Consider the following 12,422-nt stretch of genomic DNA (forward strand, 5'->3'; position numbering starts at 1 on the left):
ATTATATGCACTTCAGAAATATGTGCACATAGTCATATATAGATTCTGACTGAAGATGCACGGCCGTCAACTGAGCAAATGTTATACAGTAGGTGCAAGCTTGCCAAAGCCTGGTTTTAACTGGTACAGCAGCTGGGGGTCAGAGCAAATCACTCTTATGTCCTTGTGCATCTCCAAGCTCTAGACAGAATAATGTCACAGACCATTTTAACTGGGTGGCTACTGGCATTATCTGACTTCATTCTGTTTCCCCGCCCCCCTCCCCGCAATACCCTGCAATAAACCACAGCCTTTAAGATTTCGTTTCTTTGGTTTTGATTGCTTGAGGTTTGATTGGTCCAGTTCTAACAGGTTTGGTGGCTATGGTGGGTGCAGGAGGTGGCTTTTCTTCTACTTTTTCCCTGACAGACACCAGGAGGGTTGGTCAGTGTTTCAGGAGGTTTACTTGAATCACTGTCCACTTTCTGGGTTTTGCCTCCTATCTGTTTGTTCTGTTGCTGTTCAGAGAAGAACCGCTGTGTGGACTGAAGAACCTGTGCTATCTGCTTTGCACCTAGGACCAAATGTCTTCTGGCTGAGTCCTCTTCCCAGAGCTCTCTTCTTCATGTCTTGTTCAGCGTTCAACGCAGCCTGGGTCTGATTACCTCTGACTCCAGATAGTGATCCACAAGGACCCCTGGCTACATGTGGCAAACGAGCATGGCTCATGAGACCTGTGATCAGCGGAGGAGGCATCTGACTGGCCAGTGCCATTGGTGGCCGCTGAACAGGTGCTGGGAAGGTATTAGTATGTGGGGCTCTTACCAATGGAGGGACCAGGTTAGGCTGAGAGAGAATCTGGGGTGCAAACTGTGTAGGAAATGGCTGTGTCATTCTCACGGTGGCAGGGGCTGACTGGAACTGCTTCTGATAGACAATGCTGCTCATTTTGCTGGACTGGCTGTTTGGACATGTTGAAGTAGCCCGGAAAGGACTAGATGTAGGTGTAGTGCTTCTACCACCGATTGGAGGTGTGCCAGGTTTTATATCAATGCCACTTCCAAAGGCTTTTAGTTCCATTTCAGACATTTTTCCTGTGGTTGCAATCATGCTGTGCTGTGTCCCAGCAGGGATTAGTCCTCTGAAGGGTTGGCTTACTTGTGCAGGATGGCTCAGATTCTGAGCCTGAGCTTGTGGAGTTGTGTGCTGTAAAGGGGGCTGAAGAGTCTGAGGCAAAGCAATCAGAGGCTGCCCTATAGATCCAAAATTAGGCAAGGAAACCTGGGATGCTGGTAAAGGAACTGTCACCTGCTGGAGAGCACTCGGTGATTGGGCAGTGTTATAAAAATTTGTTTGCCCAGGCTGTTGTACTTGTCCAGAATAAAGATTTGAGGCCTGGGTCAGATTTGCTCTAGCCTGGAGAAGGTGCATATCTATCAGTTGGGGGCCTCCCAGTCCTGATGTCTGCCCCAGCTGGTGTTCATACAATATAGAAATAGGCTGAGTATTTGAAGTTTGTTGAAAGGCAAGATCTGATTGTGCCTTGGCAAGTTCCTGGTGTTGGACAGCTGGGAAGTTGTGGATAGCAGTACCAGAAAGCACCACAGAGGGCTGGAATAGACTGCTTTGCATAAAGGCTGGCTGAGATCTATATGGCTGAAGTGAAGAACTGAATAATTCTTGAGCCTGGGAAACAGCAGGACCAACCCCCAAACTCAGCTGGGCTTGATGTTGCCCTTGCAGTGGTGCATAAATAGGGATTGGAATTTGCTGAATTGAAGCTGGCTGAGAGAGACCTGGCTGGAAGCCCTGCTGCTGGGCCAAGGATGGTGGAGCTAGCAGAGCATGTTGGGTATTGAAGAGATGACTTGTATCCATGTAGAAAGCTGGGATCTGAGCTGCTGCAGACTGAGACACATAAACTTGTGGACTATGTTGTTGCTGGGCAATAAGGGAAGGCATGCAGCTTAACTGTGAAAAATGACTTACAGAAGGCAGGCTTCTTGTCTGTAACTGCTGGGGTTTCACTTTACAAATATTAGGAGGGTCCGATGTGGTGGTAGATTTTGTACTCAAAGAAGAGGTAGTGTATGTACCAGCTCCTGATAGTGATGTTGTAGGATTGACTGAAGCGACAGGAATCTGAGGCACTGACGCACTTGAGAATAAACTATAATTGGCAGTGCTGGGCCCACTGGCACTACTGCTAACTCCACTTGCAATTGGAGGTGCTGTGGAAGTTACTGGAGACCACTTTTCCCTTACGTTTGGAGAATTCTCGGATGCCTTGCGTGCAGACTCCATCTTGAAGGTGAGGCTGAAAGTAGTAGGAGGAACTGAAGTGAGGCTGGAGCTCTGTTGCATTGTCTCCCTCTTAGGGAGGGGAAGAGTGTTGGGCAGGGGCACCTTTGCATTAGTGCCATATTCTGCAGATGATACTGAGATCATCATTCCTATTTCTGCAGACATTTCTGAGACTGCTTTGGGTTCCTTTACGGTGACAGGATCTGTGCTTCGGACAGTTGCAGGACTTGGCTTCTCTTTTCCTTCTGGCTCCACCTGTTGGGCATCTTTTACTTTTCTATTTTCTAATGAACATTCTTTTCCAATGGGACCAGGTTTATGTTCTTTGTTTTCCAGTGGACTCAAATCTGGAAGTTTTTGGGCTTTGATGGGTCCTGCCCATGGCTGTTTCTGCCATTGTTCTTTAGGTTCAGGTATTTTGTTCGTAGATTTTTCCGAAAGTACAGGAACAACTTTATTTTCATTCCCATTTGAAGCTGGAGCACCAAACTGAATTGTATCAATACCCATTTCAACGCCACTCTCTTCACCATTCTTTGTTCCCTGTGATGAAGTAGCTGATCAAAATGATGTTAAGGGCTTATTCCATGCACTGACTGCAGGTGGCTGTGGTGGACTAATGGGACCCAATTTCTTAGAGATGTCATTCAGTACAGATGGGGAGGACACCTTGTTATCCCATAATTCAGCTGTAAGAGTGCCATGTGACTGCGGAGTCTGGATGGATTTTTATGTGGCTATGTAATCTGGGCCATTAGGTGTCTGAGCTGAAGGTAGCCTAATTGAAGGTGGTGGCTGTTTTGAAGGCTGTGTTGGATTCTGCACTGGTTTGTGGGTCTGTGCCTGAGTCTGGGCTGGAGCAGCAGGGGCTGGAGCTGGGCTTGGAGTTGCAGCTGAGGCTGGGACAAGTGGGAATGGCGCTGCTGGGGATGAGACTGAGGCAGTTGGTGTGGAGACAGCTGGGACAGTTGGGGCTGTGACAGCTGGGGCTGGAGCTGGAACTGAAGCTGGTACTAGGGCTGAAGCAAGGATGGGAATTGAAGCAGAGGCCAGAATGGGGACAGATGCTGGGGTTGACACTGAGGCAAGGATGGGGGCTGAAGTGGGGGCTGAGGTTGAAGCGGAAGAAGCAGCAGCTGTGACTGCAGTGGAAGTGGAGGCTGAAACTGGGGCTGAAACTGGGGTCAGAACTGGAGCTGAAGCTGAGGCCAGAACTGGAGCTGGGCTGGAGACAGGAACTAGAGCTGTGGGTGATGCGAGAACTAGAGTTGCAGTTGAGGCTGGAACTGGAACTGTGGGTGGTATTAGAACTGGAGCTGAGGTCGAGGTGGGAGCTGGTGTTGAAGCTAGAGCCGAGGCTGGAGACAGGGTCTTCTGGGTCCCTGTAGCTTGTTTTTTGGCAAACCTTGGAGGAAGCTTAGAAGTTTGGCTTCTTCCTTTATCATTTGCATTCTTTTTGTTCCAGACCTGTATGACTTGTTCTTCCTTCTTCCGGCGTTTCTCGTCCTGTAAACGTTTCTGTTGTTTTTTGGATACCACTTCAGTAAAACCATCATCATTCAAATTTGACTGGGGGTCTTCAACTACTGTTACTTCAGGATGATCATCAATTATAACAACACTTGCATAATTGTTGAGATCAAACTGTGACAGAGCATCTACTTTCTCTTTGGGATTCTTAGGACCTGGTTTTTCATCCTCTCGTTTTTTCCCAGCAGAATCCTTGGAATTATTTTGTCCTGTACCATTAGGTGCTCCCTCCTGGTGGTGTGCAGAACCTCCACTGACAGGGTCAACACCAGCTATGCCTGCTGACTGATCATCAAATGGCCCTCTCTTTCCACTTTTTGATGGTGGGCCACTTCTTCTTTCATTCCTCAGACCTGAGAAATTCCTTCCTGATTTGGGTGGTCCACTGTTGCTACGTCTATTCTGGCGATCCACACCAGGCCTCTGACTGGAGAAGCTTCTTTTTGCTATCTCCCTCTTTGGAGGCAAGGTATTCTCACCAGTCTTTACAACTGCTTGTGCATTCAAGACAGCATTTTTTTTTCATCCCTCTCCCGCCTCTCATTGAAATCACTGCTTTCAGAAGCTGTTTCCCACTTTTCATTTGCCTGATCTGAAGAGTTCTGGTTAGATAAATCTGGTGTCTTATTCCCAGGTATATCCCCAGCAGTACTGGCTGGTTCTTGGACCAGATTATTAATGGTGCCATTTGTGGGAACTGGCACCTCATTTGTTTTTGAAGCAGCCTCCCTCTCTCTTAGCCTTCTAAACCGAGGCGGCTTATCTTGCCTTGGTGGTCGGGTAGGACGCTGCCCCCAGGGCCTCTCTCTGGCTGGGTCAAATTTCCGTTCAAATTTTGGAGGCCGTTTATCTGCTGGTATAGGAATGAACTGCTCATGCCTTCTTGGTGGCTCTCTGTCTTCTGGTTTAGGAGCTTCTGTCTGCCTTGGATTCCACTGATAAGCTGGTCTTCGTAAGGTAGAAGGACATGATGGACGGCCTCCAGGATCCCTTCCACCTCGCCTAAAAGTCCCTCCTCTGCCTCGTCTTGTAGGCTCTCCTTTAGGAAGGAAGCCTGGTTTCGACTTATCATCATCCCTAACATAAGGCTTTTTTAGTGGCCGGTTATCTATTCGGACATGGTTTTCAGGCTTGAAAGAAGACTGGGGCTTTATGGGTTTTTTGTTTTCAGACCATTCCTCTCTCTTGGGAAGTTTGCCTTTGCTTAAACTATCCTTGTCACTTGCACTTTCGTGAACTTCATTGTCTGTGTCAGTCTCTGAACCCCGCTGTCGTCGTCTTTTGGGGACGACTTCAAAGTCAGAACTCTCACTTCGTGTCTCACTTTCTTCTCGTTGTCTCAGAGGGCCTGAAGGCACGTGCTCTGTTCTTGGCTTGTTGTCTCTATACTGAGGATAATCAAGAGTGTGACCTCTTCCACCCCTGCCACGCCCCCCATAAGAGCCTCTGTAACTTCGACCCCTGGAGTAATATTCACCCCTGCCTCAGCCTCTGTATCCTTGATCTGGAAACCAGTCTCTATCTCTAGCTTCTTTCCAGTATGTCCTGGGGGGTAAAGTTGACTCTTTTTTAACTGCTGGTCTTGAATCTGGTCGAGGTCTCTCTATACCAACATCTTTAGTGATGACTTTCTCAGACTGTTTTTCTTCTTTGACTGTTGGTGCTACAACAGATTGCTGGTTTACAATTTTAACTGCAGGCTCCACCTGAACACTACTTACAGTTTCTACAGGCTTCTCAGTATCTTGAGATGGCTTGTGAGTCACAGCTGAAGTTTCTGTGGAAGGAAGTTTCTCTGGTTCTGGCTGCACTGGTGGTGGAACTGACTGGGTCTGAATTGGTGCAGGAGATGGTGGTGGGGGAGGAAGAAGGTCTTTCTTTTCCATCTTTTCAGGTTTTACAACTTTCTCAATGACCTTTTTGACCTTTTCTCCTTTTTTCTCTTTCCTTTGTTCCCGTTCCTCTTTCATATCTCTAAGTACAGGCTTTTTAATGGGACCTGATCTTCTCACAGGTCTGTCATTACCATTTTTCCCTTCTGTTGGAGCTTGGTCTTGGGCCCAAAGGAGTTTCTGATTTGGATTAATAAACCTTTTCAGGTTTTGGTCCTTCAGAAGAACGTAGAAAGCCATCTTTTCTTGTTTTCTTCTCTGGCCTTTCTGCTAGATCTTTCGAATCAATGCATCTACTTGTTACTTTAGAAATGCTCCCAGATGGCTCATTTCTTTGCTCTTCTGATTTTTGAGCATGATTAGACCCATGGGAAACACTTCTTTTCCAGGAAGGCTGAGTTTCTAGAGCTGAAATTCGCTGTTCTAGAGGAGTGGACAAGGTCTTTGGAACAGGTCCTTCAAAACAAACAGACTGATTATTTTTAACAGCATGGTGAGGTCTAATGTCTTCCACAGATCTGCTTAAAAACTTCTGTACATCTATCTCACTTGATTCTCTGACAAAGTCTGCTTCTGGATGAGTTTCCAACTGACTGTGTTCTACAGGATAAGCAGTGGTAATCTGTTCCTGCTCCAGTGCATTTTCAGGCCTAATACCCTCAGATTCTTCAGCTGCCTTGGGAGTAGCTATCTGCTGAAGCTCTGCGTGAGGATAGGGATCAGACCCCCACATCACACAAGGCTCGGGAAGGGAAATAGCATGATCTCTTGCAGATTGAGCTATGTGCTCGAATGACTCAGAACTGTTTGGTGACCCTTCCATCTGGTCTCTTCTCATTCATGGTTTAGGGGGAATCATTCCAGGATGAATGGGTGGAATTTCCATAGTAGGTCTTCCTGACATCATTCGAGGATCCATGTAAGACTGCATCATGAGCCACCGTGGATCAAAACCCATAGAAGCCAAATGTTGAGGGTGAGGCTGCATGGGCTGGTAAAGAGGCCTGTGTGGTGGAGGAGGGACAGTACTGCTGAACGGTTGTGAAGGAACAGTTTGTGCAAATACACCTTGTTGCTGCTGCTGCTGCCATTGCTGTTGTTTCATCTGTTCCTGCTGCCTCTGGAATCGTGGTGGTAATGATTTCTGAAATTGCTTGAAATAGCTAGATAATACAGCAGGTCGAGGTTGAGATCCTGATTCTGGTTCTGCTTCATGGAGCGCTTGTGTGGTCTCCTTTTCACTGCGATTGCTGTCTTGTCTAGTGAAAACTGGCTCCTCCTCTTTATTACAGCTGTTTTCACTTTCTTGTTTCTCTGCCACAGGCTCTAAAACAGGTTCTGTGAGTTCTGTTTTTTCCTCCACTTTCTCCCTTTCTTTCTTTCGACTCACATTCTCTTTTCTGATCTTTTATCTTTTGTAGTTCTTTTTCCTTTTCCCTCTGTCGTTCTAATTCTCTCTCTTTTTCCTGCTTTCTTTCCTTCTCCATTTCTCTCTGTTTCTCCAGCTCCTTCTCCAGCTCTTTCTCCTTCTCCTGCTGCCTCTCCTTTTCTTTATCCCTTTCCTTCTCCCGCTCTTGTTCTTGTTCTTTTTCAAGTTCTTTCTCCCACTCCCGTTCTTTCTCTCTCTCTCTTTCCCTGATTTCCTCTGGAGATGGCTGTTTCTCCACAATGCCAAGCTTCTCATCCAGGCGTTTCAACTTCTCTGCACAGGCTGCCTTCCGCTGTTCCTCCATTCTTCCCTCTTCCTCTTCACACTGCTAACACGCTCTTTCTACTGCTGCAGAGATTTCAGACTGTTGTCTTGGCCTTTGCTTCCATATTTCATCCTCATCAGGGACTTGCTGCTTGGGGGGGGGGGAAGGGCTTGGTCTTCCAGGAACTGCCTGTCGATCTGGAGGTGGAGGATGCTGTTGTGCAAGCAATTTTGGAGGTGGTGGCAGATGTGAAGATGGTCCACGTTCCTGATTAAATGGAGGTCCTTTCCCATAGGGACCTTTTGCTACTGGTGGCTGAGCAGATGTCTGAGACGATGATTTAGTGTTGCAAACTTCATCTGCTTCTTTTCGGTTTTCAATGCTTTCAGAGGTTTTGGAACCTTGATGCTCACTACTATTCTCTTTAGGACTACTACTTCCTTGCTCATCATCATCACTGAAATTCAACCGTTTGGTATAATCTACTTCCATATGAGCACCTGCCCAACCTTCATCAGCTTCAGCATTGAGGTTATCAAATTGATCAAGGTCCTTCAGTTCAGATGCACTGAGGATGGATGGGCGCTCAGGGTCAGAGACCCATGAAGGAGGAGGACCTCTTCCCCGAAGACCTTTGTTTGTTTCAGATAAAGATGGTGGGAACCTCATGGAACCATGAAGAGGAGGATATGCCATCCTTGGATACTGCTGAAACATATAAGGAGGCATCATAGCTCTACATTGGGAAGCAAGGGCAGGCTGCTGTCCATTCAGCTTAGCCTGTGGAGGGCCACAAGCTATCCTCTTTTCCACCACTTTGAGGATGTCATTTTGTTCTGATGTCACAGCTGTGCCTTCATCCTGGCCAAGAAGTTTCTCATCCTGATCAGAAGAAGAGGGTGAGCCAGCAGACTTTCCACCATCTCTCTAGCAAGCCACATTTGGTGGTCGTAAACTAGGTCCAGGTCCGTAGTTGTCATCATTTGCTTCTTTTTCTTTTTTTTCCTGATCCCCAGCTGCCTGCAGGCTGGTAAATTCCTGCTGAAATTGACTATTCACCTGGATTCCATCTCCTTGCCCACCTTGCTTGTTACTGGCCCATGATTTGGGAGCAGGTGCTACTTCTGGGGGAGCTGCAACCCCAGGTTTTGGCTGTGCTGGTGACACTTCTGGTGCTTTTTCTTCTTCATGCTGTTCTTGTTTTGATGCCCATCCTGTGCCATCTTTAGGCACAATATTCACATTAGGATCATTGCCTTTGTTTTCCCCTTTGAGACTTGGAAGGTTAGCAGGTGGGGGCATGCGCTGTGAAATACCAACTTTTCCAAGACTTTGTAACCCATGTCGAGCTGCAACTGTAGTTTTCTGAGTTTCCAGTGATTTTCCCTTGTAAGTATTAAATAAACTGAGTGTTGCATACTTTTTCCCATCCTTTGCTTTTGTGCTCTGGCCTGACTTCTCCGACTTTTCGGTGTAAACACGTGAGTCCAAAACCTCCTGCCACACCCTTTAAAATCAGTCCGCCAGCGTGAGTGTCAGGTTAGCACAGTTCGAGGGGCTGCCGAGCTCTGATCAAGGGAAGGGGAGAGGGACTTGGTGTTGGGGAGGTGGCTGGAAAGGCCGCCGGGGTGCAAAAGCAGAGACTGCGGATGGACAAACCGGCAAAGCACTTTCGCTCCTTCCCGAGAGGGAGAGAGTGAGCGAGATAAAGAAGCAAGATGGCGGCTAGTCTATTTTTTTGTTTTGTTTAGACTACATCCCTGTTGGATGAAACGAAGGAGAACTAGGATTCTCCCTGGGAGAAAAGTCCCTCTCTATCCCAATGTCAGCCATAAAAGCTCTAGTTTAATATGTTTGATATGTTGAGTTCAGCTTAAAAAAAAAAACAGTTTGAATACAAATAATCTATGTTACCATCTTTTCATTTTGCAGGTGAGAAAACTAACTGATCCCAGAACCTCTGAGAAAATTTGATGTGTGGTTTCAAATAAAAAATTACAAAGGCAAAATAGGGTATTACACAGATATACAAAAAAAAAAGAAGAGAATCAGTAAAGCAGTGCTCAGTTTTGTTCCTAATGAAACATTTTATTCTGTCATTGTGAATATTAATTCATGGCAGATACCACTATTCAGGTTTATGCAAATTTCATAGAAGAAAAATATGTAAATTTGTCATTTTTCTTATCTCAAATTGAAGCCTCATTTGAAAAGGTTAAAAGCCTGCATAATTACACTGTTATTAAATGTCACATGGACTGATATCATGCAGGTTAGGCCAAATAGCTGTGTAACTCAAGTGTTGTTATTTGCAAACCTGCTCATGGGAGGCCCCTGAGGATATTATTACTGAGATACCAGCCCTTATGACTTTATTGCTGTTAATGTCAACAAGACAGTGAATCTCTGCTGTGTCTTCCCTGTTTATTTTTAAGTATAATGGTAATTAGCAATATTCTTGCTTTTCATGTATGACTATTCCTACCTTTGAATTTATATCTCATGTAACATTTTAATAATCCTTTTCATATGCAAAACTCATTTAAAGTGTATAATGTGTTATTAACTCTCTTTGTCAGAGAGAAGTTACTGAAAATTTAATACTAATAAGCAGAGAGAGAAAACCAACAGGACTCTCAATTATTAACAGGAGTTATACCCTGAAACTTTTTGACACTGGATATAGGCACTTAAAGGTCTTATTTTAAAATGGCAAGAGACTGATAGTAAAAATGCTCTGAAAATCCGAAATAAAATGATGAGAACAAGAACAGAGAATAAGATCTATATTTTTCAAATATAGAGAAGTCTTCCACTTAATCTTGGGAGAAAGACGAAAGATGTTACTCATTAAAGTGAAACCATTGAATTTTTGTCATTTCCCTGACTGTCTTTAGGCATTATTGTAGGCATTAAGTGTCTTCAATAGAAGAACAGAATGAAATTGCTACTTGTTATAAAGTCTGAGGGGAAGGTTGCTGCTTTTAAAAATCTACCATCTTTTTGTGATATGATATCAAGAGAGTGTAAGTGGTCAGCTGAAAATAAGAGACAGGGTCACGGCTGTACAAGATACTAGAAATTTTCACATGAGTAATTTCACTTAGACACAATATTGTAATTGGGTAGAGGGGCACATGACTGTAGATGTCCACTATATGAGAAAACAGAAAACTTATGCTCCAAGTTCCAAAAAAAGTTTAAATATATTGCTCATATAGAGAATCAGAGCACACCATAAATTATAAATGTAGCACACAAGGATATAAATATAACTAAGATGTTAATTTAAATGGACTGCATAAAATAATTTTACCAGTCACTTTAGAACTTAGAAACATTTAGGTCTCATATGATGCCCTAAAGTTTATTTAAAATGTATCATGTACACCAGTGCCTTCTTTATCTTTTGATCAATTTCTAAAGCCAAAAAAGCATTCAGGATGGTTCCCATCCCTGCAAGGCCAGGTGCTAAATTGATTTACTTTTATTAGTGTTGTTTTTCTTATTGACCTGCATTTTTTTAAGCACCCACTACATTTCTGTAACTGGCACGTGGGAAAGGAACACTGCTAAGCATTAGGCATTTAAAATAGGGCCATCTCTGCAGAACAGCATGCTACATCATGGGAAGATCATAGGAGTAAAAAGCCTCAATCAAATTATAGGTGTAAATTTATTACCTTTGTAAGTTTTTATTTTGAGATAATTATTAATTGCCTGCAGATGGAAGAAGTAATACATCCTTTATCCAATTTTTCACGAATAGAAATATCTTGCAAAAAAATAGTGTAGTATCAGTACCGGGTATTGACATTAATAGGTTCAAGGTACAGAATGTTTCTATCACCATAAAGCTTTCTCATATTGCCCACTTAATGCCACATCCACTTCCCTCCTTGACCAAACACTAATTGGAACTCATCACTAGAATTTATTTGAAGAATGTAATATAAATGGAATAAGACAGTATGTAACCTTTTGGGATTACTTTTATTCACTCAGCATAATTCTCCAGAGATTCACCCAAACTATTGTGTGTTATCAGTAGTTGATTCCTGGTTGAGAAAGCTTGGGTTTAATCTCCAGAAACACACACACACACACACACACACACACACACACACACACACACACTTTATTCCTTTTCATTGGCAAATAGTATTCCATGATATTTATGTATCACAGTTTATTTAACCTTTTACTTACTGAAGTAAATATGGGTTGTTTCCAGTTTGTGGCTATTATTGAAAAAAAATCTGCTATAAACATTCAGGTTACAGGTATTGGTATGAACATAATTCTTTGTTTTTCTGGAATAAATGTTGTTGAGTACAATTGTTGAGTTTTATTTTAGGTGCATGTTGAGTTTATTAAGATGCTGATAGACTTTTCCAGAATGGCTACAATGTTGCTTTTTCACCAGCTACGTATGAAGAATCTGGTTTCTTGGTGTGAATAGCATTAGAATTGTCACTGTTTTATTTTAGCCATTCTTATAGGTATGTTTGATACTTCTTTGTGGCGTGAATTTGTATTTCTCTAATGGTGAATGATGTTGAACATCTTTTCATATACTTTTTGGACATCCATATTTTTCTCTTCAGTGAAGTTCCTCTTTATATGCTTTTCCCATTTTCCAATTGGATTCTCTTTTATAAAATTGTTGACATTCAAGCACTCTTTATCTATTTTAGACCTCAGTACCTTGGTGGATAGGTGGTTTGCATGTAGTTTTTCCCAATCTTGGCTTGTCGTTTCATCATCTTAACAGTTTCTTACAGCCCAAGTTTTTAATTTTGATGAAATTCAATTTTCTTTTTATAGATTGTGCTTTTGGTGACAAATATAGAAATCCTTCCTAGACCTAGATGGTGAAGATTTTCTCCTATTTTTTTGAAAGTTGTATAATTTTTAAAAAATATTTTTCATTGTAGATGGACACAATAGCATTTATTTCATTTATTTTTATGTGGTGCTGAGGATTGAACCCAGTGCCTCACAAATGCTAGGCAAGCACTTG

At 43.5% G+C, this 12,422-nt stretch overlaps 1 protein-coding gene across 1 annotated transcript; it reads right to left on the minus strand.

Moving 5' to 3' along the window:
• Window positions 1–292: 292 nt before the first annotated feature.
• LOC143390010 (protein PRRC2C-like) lies at window positions 293–12,165 on the minus strand. The gene is given in 7 exon segments (XM_076842674.2): window positions 293–400; window positions 402–551; window positions 838–4,337; window positions 4,340–5,840; window positions 5,842–7,090; window positions 7,092–8,906; window positions 12,107–12,165. Coding segments are annotated over 7 exon segments (8,382 nt in total).
• Window positions 12,166–12,422: the final 257 nt, after the last annotated feature.

The sequence above is a fragment of the Callospermophilus lateralis genome, unplaced genomic scaffold (assembly GCF_048772815.1).
Source record: "Callospermophilus lateralis isolate mCalLat2 unplaced genomic scaffold, mCalLat2.hap1 Scaffold_148, whole genome shotgun sequence".
NCBI lineage: Eukaryota > Metazoa > Chordata > Mammalia > Rodentia > Sciuridae > Callospermophilus > Callospermophilus lateralis.